This window comes from Desmodus rotundus, chromosome 9, assembly GCF_022682495.2.
Source record: "Desmodus rotundus isolate HL8 chromosome 9, HLdesRot8A.1, whole genome shotgun sequence".
Taxonomy (NCBI): domain Eukaryota; kingdom Metazoa; phylum Chordata; class Mammalia; order Chiroptera; family Phyllostomidae; genus Desmodus; species Desmodus rotundus.
The window spans coordinates 92,335,965-92,350,995 of NC_071395.1; the positions used below are offsets into that span (position 1 = coordinate 92,335,965).

The 15,031-nt window shown below is 42.6% G+C and overlaps 1 protein-coding gene across 2 annotated transcripts in view; it reads right to left on the minus strand.

Moving 5' to 3' along the window:
* Window positions 1-15,031, minus strand: part of TUBD1 (tubulin delta 1) — a 28,936-nt gene that overhangs the window by 8,782 nt on the left and 5,123 nt on the right. For both annotated transcript variants that reach the window (XR_006653011.3, XM_045182389.2), the window contains exons 5-8: window positions 14,553-14,784; window positions 9,810-9,974; window positions 2,706-2,846; window positions 1,240-1,423 (exon numbers count right to left, since the gene is read on the minus strand). Coding sequence is in view for 1 of the 2 variants with exons in the window: in XM_045182389.2 (XP_045038324.1) it covers window positions 1,240-1,423; window positions 2,706-2,846; window positions 9,810-9,974; window positions 14,553-14,784 (722 nt within the window). In the remaining variant the exon portion in view is untranslated. The remainder of the gene's footprint in view (window positions 1-1,239; window positions 1,424-2,705; window positions 2,847-9,809; window positions 9,975-14,552; window positions 14,785-15,031) is intronic.

The window sequence follows — 15,031 nt, forward strand, 5'->3', positions numbered from 1 at the left end:
GGCAGGAGAAGACGTGTTAGAGAGAACTGCCAGGGCAGACGTGAGTTGAACGGATGGAACAGTGCCTGCTTCCAGTTACTGAGAGTGGGAGGAGAAGGAGGCCAGAGTTCCCAGTCCTGAGGAGTGGGGGGTTATGGAGTGGCCAAGTACAGGAAGGCAGGGCTTGGGAATCCTAGCTAAAAAGGAGAGGCTTTGTCCAATCATTTGAGGGATTTTACTTTGACATTCCGTCACTGTGGCAGAGGTCAGGAAACCCGGTAACACATTTCTTAGTGCCAGGTGGACATTTCTCAGTATCGAGTGGAGTTGAACTAGCAATATTTCTAACTGAGCAAAGTCAGGATCTCTTCCATTCTTCCAAGGATCTTACTTTGAAAACTTTCTTATTGTACTTCTCTTATAATGAAGTTTCTACTTTCGTTTAGAAACTAATTTGGTCAACAGCAGTAATAACAATGTCAAACAATTACTGACCATTGACTAGTCAGGCGCTGCATGAGGTGTTCTTACTTGGTTATCTCACTTAATCCTCACTGCGGTCCTCTCAGTTTGGACCCGTTGTACAGACAGGACACGAAGCCTGAAGTTTCACACCTACAAAGTGGTAGCCATGCCTACTCCACACTACAGATTGAATGTTTGTGTTCCCCAAGGTGATGGTATTAGGAAGTAAGGCCTTGGGGAGGCGCAATTAAGTCACAAGGGTGGGGGCCTCATGAATGGGATTAGTGCCCTTATCAAAGAGCCCAGGAAAGCTCCTTTGCCTATTCTGCCACTTGAGGATACAGTGACAAGACACACCTATGGTCCAGAAAGTGCATTTTCACCAGACATCCAATCTGCCAGCACCTTAATCTTAGACTTCCCAGCCTCCAGAACTGTGAGACATAAATAATTGATTCTTTATAGGCTACCAGGTCAATTTTTGTAAAAGCAGCCTCAATGGACTAAGACACTGCAGATTCTGCCTTGTGTTTGTTAAAATTCATTTATTGATTTTTAGAGAGGAAGGGAGACAGACAGACAGATGGACAGAGAGAAAGAGAGGGAGAGAAACATCAATTTATTGTTCTACTTGTTTATGCATTCACTGGTTAATTCTTGTACGTGCCCTGACTGGGGATCGAACCCACAACCTTGGTGAATCAGGATGATGCTCCAACTAACTGAGCTGGCCGGGGATTTAGCGTTATATTCTGCCTAGGGCTAGGAAGGTTTGTAGATTTATCTTTTACTTACCTTGACGCAAACATATTCCATGCTTTGCTCACAATCATATCAAGTGGTTTTACTAAGAATTGGCTGTTGCTGACCAGTGCTGCAGACTTCTCATATTTGCTAAAGGCTCGCTGGGTTTTCCACATATTGAAAGCGTTATCTGGTCCCAACCAGGAAGTATAGAGAGCGGGATCTTTAAATCCCCCTAGAGTAAAACAACATAAGCCATCGTTCACACGGTAAATAATTATTTTTGAAAACAAATTAATAAAGGAATATGTTCTTATCCACTTCTTTTCCAATCTTTTCTATCTCTTGTTCTATCCAATCTTTTCTTTTGCTTTTTAAAACTAGTTTAATATTGAAAAAATATATTTTCAGAAATAAAAAAAATCTAGTTTCAAATTGCTTTTGGATACATGATTTATACACATCATAAAAAACGAATAATTCACACCATTCAGAAAAGCACTATGAATAGAATGTGTAAGTGAACCAAACGGCTGCAGCGCCACCATCCGGGGACGATGAGGAACGTTTTGCTGACTCTCACGTGTGCAGTTTTCTACATACACTCCCCTGGAGTCTGCGTTTCTCAGTCACCAGTGTTGTGATCCATTTTTCCACTTCAATAAACATCTCCCATATTTATTATTTTTTATTTACAGAAGGTTTTATTTATTTACTTTTAGAGAGAGGGGAAGGAAGAGAAAAAGAGGAAAACATCCATTGGTTGCCTCTCACACACCCCCAACTGGGGGCCTGGCCTGCAACCCAGGCACGCGCCCTGACCTGGAATCAAACTAGCGACCTTTCGGTTGGGAGGATGACGCCCAGCCACTGAGCCTCACCAGCCAGGGCTCAATGGTTGGTTCTTGCATGTGCCCTGACTGGAGATGGAACCCGCAACCTTGGCGTATCAGGACGACGCTCTAACCAACTGAGCTACCTGGCCAGAGCAACTTCCCGAAAATTTCGTAACAAAATCCTTGGCACAGAGACCACGAACTGTCCCACAATACCTGTTCTCCCTTCTTTAATAACGGAACCCCCAATGTTAACTGTGCTCGTGGAGACCCTCGCAGCTGGGTGTGGCACAGGGCTCAGTCAAGCAGATAGAAACAAGTGCGCTGTGCGGCCCTGGGAGGGGGAGGGATGCCCTTTTTTGCTCACTCATATGTGATTTGATGGCTAAAGCTCTAACACACGTCCTAGACTAAAAGGAGGAAGCCACAAGGTCAAGACAACCAAACAACCAGATGCAGGATGAAAGAATTAAACTAGTACCTTATTTAAACTTCTTCTGTTTTGGTGTTCAGTCACATACTAACTGATACAATGGGTATATTTTGTTACTAAAAAACATAGTTATTATTTTCCTTTCTCTAAGAATAAATTCAGGGACTTTTTTTTTTTTTTTTTTTACCATGTATGACATCTTTATGTGCGAAAAGCACATCTTAATTTTCCCCTTTACTCCTGCTTACCCACATCTGCACTGTGCACATCTTTCCCACGAAGGATGACCAGGTTAGCAATGGAAGTGTTAAAGTGAAGCTCCTTGTGGAGGGACCTTTTACCAAGAGTAGGAGGTCTTGATAAAGGAGGCTGTACCTGCCAATCAATACCTACCAAAAGCAAAACAAAAAAAAGCAAGAGATTTTATAAATGGCTTTGAGCAAGGGAAAAATGCATTAGAGTGTGTGCATTTTACATAAAATTTTATTTAATAACTAAAAGTTCTTTTTTTTCTTTAAAAGTTTAAAAATTCTTATTGGTTGACCTAAAGTGATCCCAACCATACTGAGAAAGGCATGAAGTATTCCTCACCAGCTATTAAAGGTCAGTGGTAGGCGTATAAGATGAAATTCTAGTCAGCAATAAAGAGGAACTAACTCCCCATATAACGACAAGAATAAATCTCAAGAGCATTATACTAAGTGAAACCAGCTAGACTCGAAAGACTACACAGTGCATAATTCCCTTTACAGGACATTCTGGAAAAGGCAAAACCATAGGAACAAAATCGAGGTCAGCAGTGGTCAGGGGCTGGAGGTAGGGAAGAGACCGTCTGCTAAGGGGTGGGAGGAAGCGCCTGGAGATGATGGAAATACTTCATCTCAGTTGTGGTAGTGGTCGCACACTGTAGGTTTGTCAAATCCATGGAAAAAAGCCCAACTTCACTCCACCTATGGTTACGAGTAAGCAAAACACATAAAGAATGTTAAGAGATGTAGAAACACAAAACCAAACAGGATTGCAAATTTACTAGCCATGTGGAAATATGAAGAAAATACTCAAATTATACATAGGACAGGGGTAAAATTCAGTGTGCAGTCACACTGATTTTCAGCAAAAATAGAAATACAACAAATAAAAAATTTTGGCATGCTCAACTCAGTAAGACAAACAAGCCAATTTAAAAATTAGATGTTTGAATAGAAATTTCACCAAAGATTAACAGAATAAGCACGTGAAATGGTACTCAGCATCCTGTCATCAGGAAAATGCAAAGTGAACCACGGGGAGGCGCCACCGCACACCTGTGAGAACGACTGTGCTAAAAAGATGGATGTTGGGAAGGATGTGGAAAAACTGAAACCTTCTTAAACCACTTGTGGGAATGTAAAATGGCGCAAGCACTCTGGAAAGGAGTTTAACCGATTTTTGAAAGGTTAAACGTAGGCTCATCCTTTGACTCAGCAATGCCGCTCTTAGGCATATTCCCAAGAGACTGAACACTTAGGTCCCCACAAAGACTGCCATGTACTGCAACATGGACGAACCTCAGAAACCCTGGGCTCAGTGAAAGCAGTCAAACACAAAAGACTATATATTGTGTGATTCCATTTATAGGAAATGTCCAAAATAGGCATATCTGTAGTGACAAAAGACACATCAGGGCTTGTTTGGGGCCGGGAATAAAAATAGGGATTGAATGCAATGGACACAGAAACGTTTCGGGGTGGTGGAACCGTTCTAAAGCTGGATGGCGACCGCGCTCGCACAGCTCCGTGAGTTCACTGCAACGCCGCTGAGCAGCACACTCACAGCAGGGGAGTGTAGGGCGCGGGTGCAACACCTCAGTGACATGCGGAGTGCATGGCGTGCTGTCAAAGCCGTGGTTGTCAGGTAAGTCATCACCTGACATCACTCTGAAATAAAAGCGAGACTTTATCAAAAGGTTTCAAAAAGAGGAAAGAAATGAAGCCAATCTAAAGCTGGACCCTTGAAGAACTGATGTTCAAAAAATTAAAAAAGAAATATTAAGCAAATTAAATTAAAATGGGAGGGGAAGTAAACACACAAAAAAGGCATTATCAAAAATAAAAATAAATCCCAGACGGGTTAAATTTAAATATCAAACATAAAACTATAAAAAATACTGGGAAGTAATAGAGAATATCATTATATCCGTGGGGTAGGCAAGGCTAAGAATGTGTTAAAAAGAGGTTTATAGGTTCGCACACATAACAACGTAAAACTACCACATAGTGAAAGCACCACACACGAGACAAAACTATGTGCAATCGATGTAGTGAAACTGGGGTGTACGTGCATTTCCCCACCTACGAAACCACTGATTAGAAGAAAAGAATGTTGTCAGTTAAGTTATTTGCCTATTTTTTCATTTTATTCTTATTTATTGATTTGAGAGAGAGAGAGACGAACACTGGCCCTGACCAGGGATCAAACCTGCCGCCCTGGACGGTGCTCGGACCGACTGAGCTCCCTGGCCAGGGCTTACTTACACTATTTAAAGTGTATGTTTATTTAAAAAGTTCTTTCAGAGTAAATGAGGTTTAGATTTTTAATAAATTGTATCATTCTTGTGCATGCACTAAACTACATCTCTATGTAACTAAATTGGTTAATGTTGTTCTAAAATGTTCCCACATTCAGTGACTTTATTACTTTTTTGCTCAGCATTAACAATGCCCGTGTTTTCACACATTATCACCCTCTGTGCCTCCAGAACATCAATGATACAGCATTCTTTAAGGGAATGCGCATAAACACTAAGTCACTGACTCTTAAACCGGCCTGGCAGTCAAATAGAGTACATCTACCTTTGCTTCCTGCCTGAGGAATGTTGCTGAACTTGTCTGTTTATCATGACGACTGCCTCTCCCCTACCCTAGCAAAAACTAAACGTTTATTTTCTGGAGAAAATATGACTGAGGATCTCTGGTCTGGAGAACACTAGGCAGAGTTAAGGGCAGGGTACCTACTGAACCCAGAGAGATCAAGTGAAAACCAGGAAAACGATGACCCCTCTCTCCTCTTCTCCCAGATCTGTGGGGGTTTCTCTAAACCTTCTGAGCAGAATATCCAACAAAGGGGACAGGCAAAGAGAATATCCAGGAGGACAAATGTGCAGTGGCTATCGTGAGCAAAAACTCCACATGGAAGCAGGGCAGAAGGCTCTAGGAGAGATTTCTTAAGGAATATGACACTGAGCCCTGGCGGGTGTGACTCAGTGGATTGAGTATCTGGAGCAACTGGATTGACGTATCTCCTAGACATCCATGTTTCTCTCCCTCTCTTTCTCTTTTCCTATTTAATTCATTTACTTTCAGAGAGAAGGGGAGGGAGGGAGATATAGAGGGAGAGAAACACTGATTGGTTGCCTCTCACACACCCCTAACTGGGAACCTGGCCCATAACCCAGGCATGTGTCCTGATTGGGAATAGAACCAGCAACCATTCTGTTTGCAGGACAAGGCCCAACCCATTGAGCCACACTGATCAGGGCGAACTGTGCTAAATTTGAAAGGAGACCACAAAATATTGTTATGTTGAAAAAAAGTTGCAGAACAACAACAAAAAATACATATCATGTGATGCCAGTTTTATTTTCTGAAAAGTCCGTTTATAGATACCCTCAGACCTCTTTCTAGTTCTCACATGCATAAATTAATCCAAACTAGCAAAAATAAATCAACTAATAAAATAAAATTTAGAAATAAAATGTTTTTGCCCTGGCTGGTGTGGCTCAGCAGACTGAGAGCCGGCCTGTGAACCGAAAGGTCGCCAGGTCAATTCCCATTCAATCATGAGACGCACCCAATCGACATCTCAGGCACTGGTGTTTCTCACACTCTCTCTCTCTCCCCCTCTTCCCCTCTCTCTAAAAATAAATAAAATCTTTACACATTAAAAGAAAATGAAAATAAAATGTTTTAAATAAAACTTAAAAATAAATAAACAAGTGAAATTATAATTTAGTTGGTTCAGAGGGCCAAGCCAAAAGCCACGGAAAACTATTCCCAGGCCTTACATTTTAATCAGGACACTGCCGGCTTGTGTCTGATGAATTGTTGTAGCCCAGTGACTCCTGTGTGCCTTCCATGCGTCCATTTTTGAAATGGAGTGTCTACCAGTTGTCCTATGCCTGGTCTCCCATGGTCTATTGGGATCAGGGGGAAGGAGCTGTATTCTAAGAGCTACACTCAAGAAATCTCATCTGAGGAGTATAAATTCATACCCGGACCTGTTTTTAGATGACAAGATCCTGGGCTTCAGGCTGATATGCTAATCAGATATAGCTTTCGGGGGCCTTGGAGGGGTTCAATATATTCTGCAGATGGGAGGGCAGAGAGTGGTAGCCAGCCTCCAAGATGCACCCCAAGCATCCTTGCCCCCTGGAATTCAGGCTCTTGTGTGGTCTCCTCCCACATGGGGTAGGGTTGACCTTAATAACCAAACGGATGGTGCAGAAACAATGGTGTGTGACGTCCAAAGCTAGGTCATAACAGACTCTGTAACTTCTGCCTGGCTCCCTCTTGGATCATTCATTCCTCCTGTTGCAAGGACATGTGGACACACCTATACTGTTGATTGCAATATTAATGGGATCAATCTTCATACAGAACAGTCTGGTAACATATGAAGAGTTTTAAAACTCTATTCTTCAACCTGGTTAGTGACACATATATATTTATTCATATGTATCCATATATTATATATAAACATTTTTTATGTTCAAAGCTCTTATCTGTAACTGAAAAAAATGTTTAAACCCTCAAGTCCCTCAAAGGAAAATGACTAAGCAAAGCGTGGCTTATTTACCTAGGAGCCCAGTGCAGCAGCACACCTTCCACCATCCTTAGGAACACTGTGTTCCTTGAGGTGTTAACAGGTACTGCTAGAAAAACAGGTATGTACTGTGGCCAAAAAATTCAGGATGTGAGCTATAATTTAAGATGTGAAATACATACTTATCTCCAAACCTCGGGCACTATAATCTAAAGTCCAAAAGGTATCACAAACCCTGGCCTGGTAGCTCAGTTGGTTAGAGCATTGTCCCAATATGCCAAGGTTGTGGGTTTGATCCCCAGTCAGGGCGTATGTAAAAATCAACCAATGAATGCACAAATAAGTGGAACAACAAATCACTGTTTCTCTCTCTGTCTCCCTTCCTCTCTCTAAAATCAATAAAAAATATTTTTAAATAATAAAATAAAATAAGGTATTGTAAGTAAATGTAGAAGAAATCCACTTTCACAGTATTGAAACTAAAGTTATTGTGATTTGTGGTAAAACATACACTACAAAAATAATACATAAGCCCTGGCTGGTGTGGCTCAGTGGTTGAGTGCCAGCCTGTGAACCAAAGGGTCACTGGTTCGATTTCCAGTCAGGGCACATGCCTGGGTTGCAGGCCCAGTCCCCAGGAGGGGGCGCACAAGAGGCAACCACACATTGATGCTTCTCTCCCTCTCTTTCTCTCTCCCTTCCCCTCTCCAAAAAATAAAATAAATGAAATCTTAAAAAAAAATACATAGTAGTGATTTCCAGTTAAACATGGCAGACTGAACATACACTAATTTACCCCTACTTTCTCCCCAAATCTCGCTAACAAGACAATACAGGGATTTTTAAAAAGGCATAAGCAAGAAAAAGGGAATGGCACAAGAGATAATGGCAACAAAATTTTGGAAGCTGGAAAGCAAAGGAACTAGTGGTTACTAATTTAGCAACCAGGTAAAGCTGAAACTTCTGCCCATAGTGGACGTCCTAGAAGCAGGCCAGGCAGAGGAAGAAAGAGGAGGATTAAACATCTGTATGAGAAGCAGTGACAGCCCCAGACCCCCAGGGCAGGGGCAGTGGACCCCTCCATCCTCGAAGGTTTGTGCTCAGGAAAGGCTGAGCCGCTGAGGCTTTGGCCTTTGCTGGACCACTGATTCAGGCTCTGAAGATATAGCAGGAAACAAAATAGATTAAAACAAAACAAAACTGCTTTCATTCTACTGAGATAAACCAAAGGTCCACACTAAGGAATTCCGGAGTGCTAAAGACAGAGAAAATCCTAAAAGATTCAAGAGAGAACAAAATAGGGGTAGGAATCAAAGTAACCCTGGAAGCTATAAGGTCAAGAGAGCAACGCCTTCAAAATACCCAGTAACAATGACCCCCGCTCAAATCCTGTACCTGGCCATCCTGTAAGGGCAGAACAATGGTATCGACAGCCTTAAAATTTTTACCTTCTCTGAATTCTTTGTTAAGATGCTCCTGGAGGGTGTGGTCTATCAATAGAAAGAGGAAGACATGAAACCTAGGAAACGGGAGAGAGGGCAGAATGGGGCAGAGATGCCAGTGGTTGATTATTGAGCCAGGAAAGCAACCAGTGCGACTGGACAGGAGGAGGAAGGCCTCCCACAGGGACGCGCCAAGCAGATAGTGAAAGTGGAGGTTACTCGATGGGTATGAACACAGTGAGATGCGGTTCATTTCTATGAAAACGTTTCGGGATATGTTAGTGATAGGTACACAGGCTATCGGCCCAATAGATGTAATTATTAACTCTAGAAGGAGAAAAAATAAACTTTTATATGAAATAAAATGTGATCTGTGTATACAGGTATGTCATATAGTATGTAGCTCAACGGTGAATGACAGCTACACAGCAAAACTAATTCAACACTGAAAACTGATCGAACCCAAGAGTGTGTGTGTGTGTAGGGGTGTAAGAAGGTTCCATCCTCAGTTTTCACATCAGAAAGGCAGCTGATAATATCTAAACCCAGAAAATAAAACAAGTAACCGTATAAGCTAGAGACTGAGAAATATGGAAGCAAATTTTAGAAGCAGCAGCTAAAAACACTGAAAGGAGGGCATCAGCTGTGTGTGGGGGAGTCTAGGACAGGGGGCTGCTCTTTTCCTCATTAGAAATTCATGCAGGACAATTACTTGGCTCTTTTTTTAAATTAAGATATACATATAATGCAATATATATAAACATAAAATCCGTAAATATTTTATAATACAAATCTGTAATTAAAATGGACTTAAGAATACACTTAAGTGAGTTTTGACTACTTGATTTTTAAAAACTCTGTCCATATATTACTTTGACAAAAATAAAATGTAAATAAAAATAAACGTCCCACTCATCTGAAATTTTCTTGGGAAATGACACTGTGACGTGATTAAGAAGCCCTCCTGGGATGTCCTGGTAGTTTTGTGGGCGCCTCCCTGGCCAGAAGAAGGGACCATTATTTCAGCTGGCCCAAACCAGTTTATATTGAGAACTCCAGTACGGGCATTTTTCCTAGCTTGTGGCTACATATTTTTAAAATACCCTTTACCTTCTTCCATTTTCGCATTCGAAATGAGCATCTGTCTCAAATGCTTGAGGAGGCCGGCCCAAGTGAACGTGCTGTATGCCACCGAGTTCTCAGACAAGTGAGGAATGTTACGGACACCCAGCATCTTGAATTCGGGATGGGGAACTAAACTCTCCATTAAGTCTCCTGTAAGGAAAAGAAATCTTAACTAACTCTTTGAGTCCACGGTGTTCCCATTGGCCTACATTTGATGGCCTTTGGATGTTTTCTCCTCCAAGACCAGAACTGCTTACATTTTAAAATGTAAATAAAATTTCAGAGACAACCTATTAAGACTATGTATTTGTTTCATTTTGGCACCAATTTTAGCATGAGTGAGAAATAACACTCTGCCAAAAAGGAAATGAGAGTTTAGAAGCCAAATAACTGGAAATATGAACAAAATATTTAGCTAAACCCCAGGAAAACAAAGTAAGCATGAAAGTTAATATGCTTTTATTGTCATTCTATATTCACTAAATATTTCTTTAGAAATTTTCCTAGATCTGTAATTTACTTTGTCTAGTGAAATAATAATCAGAACTGTAGAAACAAATGCATGATGTTTAAATGCCACCCAGCTTGTGGTATTACAGTAGCCCGAGCAGACTAAGACAGACTAATCCTTGAACGTCCTGCCTCCTCAATCCATCAGTCTTCCTCTTTCTTCACGTCCCTCCTTGTGCAGCTCCTTGCCCCTCTGTCTCTTCATCAAATCTTTCTGGTAAAAAATTCAATCTTGGATCAGCCCTGTGCCTCACACTGTCTGTGCCTGTTAGAGCACAGCTCTAGAAAGTCACCCACATGGCAGACTGGGACCCCTCAGAATTCACAACCCCTAATTGCTTTGTTGAGGTGGTTTCCTCAAACACCTCAGCAGAACAATGTGCGTAGCTGAGGTCTTAGTGGACCTAAGTTTTCAATATTGAGCAATTGAGCCCCGGCTGGGTATATCGGTCAGTTAGAGCGCCTGATACACCAAGGCTGTGGGTTTGATCCCCTGTCAGGGCACATATAAGAATCAACCAATGAATGCATAAATACGTGGAATAACAAATCGATGTCTTTCTCTCTCTCTCCCCCTCTCTCGCTAAAATCAGTAAGATATATATATATATATATATATATATATATATATATAATTTTAATATTTTTTAAGGGTTTCTTTTTTAAAAAATATTTATTTTATTTTTAGAGGAGGGAAGGGAGGGAGAAATAGAGGGAGAGAAACATCATTGTATATTTGCCTCTTGTGTGCCCCCTACTGGGGACCTGGCCTGCAACCCAGGCATGTGCCCTGACTGAGAATCGAACTGGCAACCCTTTGGTTTGCAGGCAGGTGCTCAATCCACTGAGCCACACCAGGCAGGGCAAGATATATATTTTTTAAAAATTGAGCAATTGAAGGATTGAGGAGACACGTTCCTGGTGGAAAGCTAAGAGACCTGTGTTACACACAGTGTGTTTGAAATGTCCATGAAATGTGTACATATAGGTCAGAAAGGCTGCTGGACATAGAAATCTGGAGCTCAGGGAATTGGTCAGAGTTGCAGATAAACTGGCAGCTTAGAGAACACACAGGGCATTTAGAGCCATGGGACTAGGGCGAGGGTCCAAGGTAGCATTTAGAGCTGGGAAAAAAGGAGGGAAAAGGGAATAAAAGGAGTAGCCGTGGAGATAGGAGAAATGTTAGGAGGGGCTGTCACAAAAGACAAATCGGACACTTGGAAAACAAGGGGTCAGGCATGTCAGAGCCCGCTGAGGGCTGATGGAAACGAGGACGTGAGGTATCCGCTGAATCTGACAATGTGGACACGTTGGTGACATATAAAAAGCAATTTCGGGGAAGTGATGGGGGAGAAACTAGATCAGAGTGGGCTGAAGAGTGACTACATGTTGAGAATGAGGACAGCAAGGGGAGACAGTCCTTTGAGGACGATTGTTCTAAAGAATGACCGAGAAATGGGGCCATCAGCTACCGGTGGTCATGTCGGGGGAGGGTTTTCTCAGTGTGAGAGGAGCCAGAAAGTAGTCGTAAGGGGAGTAACCCAGGGAAGAGGTACAAGGTAATGATGTGGGAAGATGAGAGAAGAGTAAGGAATTAAGTCCCTGAGAAGAGGAGGGAATGGGTCCCAGAACCCAAGTGAGAAGTTGGCTTTTGACAGGACCCACCCCCTACTGTGACACAAGGCGAAGTGCAAGTGGGAAGTTTATAGACATGCTTGTGGGGGTCAAGGGAGCGCCCCTCTAACAGATGGCCTTTACTTTCTCATTGCGGGTCAGTGTGGTCAGGCCACCGCGGCCTCTCTGGGGAATGACTGCCCAGCCTGCAGTCTCAACCTCTCATGGGCTCTCCACCCGCAGTCCAGTGGACCTTTTCAAAAGTAAAAGTGATTATGTCGCCAACCTGCTAACATTTTTCCATGGCTTTCCCCTGTTCTTAGGTTAATGAGGAAGGCCTGCATATGACTTACCAGAACCTGCAAGGTCCACCCCTGCTTACCACGCTAGGCTCATTCCAATCATCCCCTACATCACTTGCTGTGCTCTAGTAGCACTGGATTTCTCTCTGGTCTTGATGGGCCATGCTTCCTTCTACCACAGGGCCTTTGCACATGCCATTCCCGCTCTCTGTGCTATTTCCTTCTCCCTCCCTTTGCTTAGTGAACTACAAGTCCTCATCCAGCTCTTGGCTCAAGTGGTATTTTCTCCAGGAAGCCTTCTCTGCCCTTTCAGCCTAAGTCTGGTTCTTTCATGACACATTGTGTTAGAATTGTACCCTTTTCCTTCGGAGCATTTAACACCATTTTTAGTTATACATCCACGTGTAATGTTTGTTAATGTCTCTCTTTCACAGTGAACACGGTGTGTGCACTGGCTCCCCACTGGATCCCTAATGTTTATCACAGTGCCTGGCATGTAACAGGAAGTTAATAGATACTGGTTGACTGAGCAGATGTGCAATATGGGAAGTACTGTGGAATGTGCAGACACTAACAAAACAGGCACAGGACAGGTTCCTCTCTGTGGGGACACATGGTGCTGGTTATACCAGGGGAGGGCTGGGGGGTGGGAGGGAGATGTGCCTTTGATTGCATATTCTTTTGTACTCCTTGAATGAATATGTGTGTAACTTATAAAGATAAGCAAACACACAAAGAAATAATAAAGGCAGAAAACATTATGTGACATAAAAGAAGTAAAGAATACCACCGGAGTTCAGAGAGAAGAGGGTTACTTTAGGCAAAGGCTTCAGTAGAAAAGCTTTGTGGAAAACTTACCTCTTGAATTGGACCCTGAAAGATGGGTAAGGTTTCAATAGAGGTGAAGAAGGGAAGGAGGTAGCAATTTCTATGGAGAAGGAGCAGTGAGCAAAGGGACCAGGGCAGGAAAGTACCAGACTGAAGACAAACAGTGCAGGTGAGCTAAAAAGTAGGTGAGGATCCATGCAGAGGAGGCAACAGGTAATGAAGCTAGAAAATTGGGGTTCAGGGCATAATGTGGAGGGCAGGCTAAGGCATTCTGACAAAACTGGCAGGTAATGCATGAGCCATGGACCAAGCGTAAGAGAGGGCAAGGGTTAGACCTGTGCACTGGGCAGGCTCACTGGGGCTCAGTGCCCCAGAGGGACTGCAGGTGAGAGGCAGGCTCCTGGAAGGAAAGCAGTATTAGGGCCACCTTAAGACAGGAATGTCCTCATGGATGTAAGTTTCTGTTTTTATTCCAAAAATAAAATAAAATGAGAATAGAGAGAGGCTAGTTTGCCTTGTGTTCGTATGCAGTATAAGTTGAGAGACGTTGAGGCTCTGAACCAATGTCAGAGAGGCAGGGAAGTAGGGGAAGAATACAGACAGATGACAGAGATGGCACCCACAGGCTGAGCATACTGATGGGATATGAGGACAGTGGGAGAAATCGGGTGACAGGAAGTGAGGGAGAGGTGGCAGGAGAGAGAAGACAGGGAAAAATGATGAATCATTTCAGAACATGTTAAATTTGAAGAAGAAGAAGGCATCTAAGAACACTGGGACAGGTAACTAGTTGGGAAAAAGATTAGGCCTGGGTGGGGGTATAGATTGTGATATCATTTGCAAATTTGAATTGATAAGGTACTATTTGCCGAATAAGCTGGATTTCTTTACCAAGTGATGAAAATAACAGTTGTGAATTTTAGTTTTGTGAATACGCTAAAAAATATTGACTTGTACACTTTAAATGGGTGAATTGTCTGGTATGTGAATTATATCTCAAGGTTTCTTTTTAAGATTTTATTTATTTATTTTTAGAGAGAGGGGAAGGGAGGGAGGAAGAGAGGGAAACATCCATGTGTGGTTGCCTCTCACATGCCCCCTACTGGGCCCTGGCCTGCAAACCAGGCATGTGTCCTGACTGGGAATTGAACAGGCAACCCTTTGGTTCTTAGGCCAGCGCTCAATCCACTGAACCACACCAGCCAGGGCTATATCTTAAATTGTTTGTTAGAAAAAAAGAGAGAGAGGGAGAGAGAGAATGAATCCTGAAGAACAGAGTAGGGGGGTATCCACCCCTCTTTTGAGAAATTTAGTAACTTCCCAAAACTTGTCAGTAAGACAGTTCAGAGAGCTAAGCAGCTCTTTAGGAAGGCTTTTGAGAAGAGGGAGACCTAGGAGAGGAGCCAAGGAAGAATCACTTTGAGGCTTTCAGAGCATAAGACTTTCCTATCAATAACATACAGGAGGACGGTACCTAATGGATTTCTTCTGTAGTGAAATGAGCCTTCTTCAGAATAAGTGGGCTGGAACACACTTCCCAGCTGATGGGCGAGGACTTGATTTATATTGTTAAAGGAGATCTGTTTGATGTTCATCAATTTTGCACAGATCTTATGAACAGCATCATTCTCATGAACAAGGAGGGCGTCTGAAGACCGGTACAAGTGAGAAAGAGTCAAAATGGAGTTGTAGTTCTGAACAATGACCTGGAGAGGAGAAGGTCAGAAATAAGAAAAGCAGGAGAGAATAGTGGTTAAGAGGGTGGATTCTAAGGGCATCCTGCCTGGGATCAAATCCCAGCTCCGTCACTTTCTGGCTATAGATCTTGGACAAATTATTTCATCTTTCTATGCTTCGGCTACCTCATTTGAAAAGTGGGAATAATAATGATACCCGTCTCCTGGAGTTGTAAAGGTTGATGACAGAGTGCATGTATAGCACTTAGAACAGTGC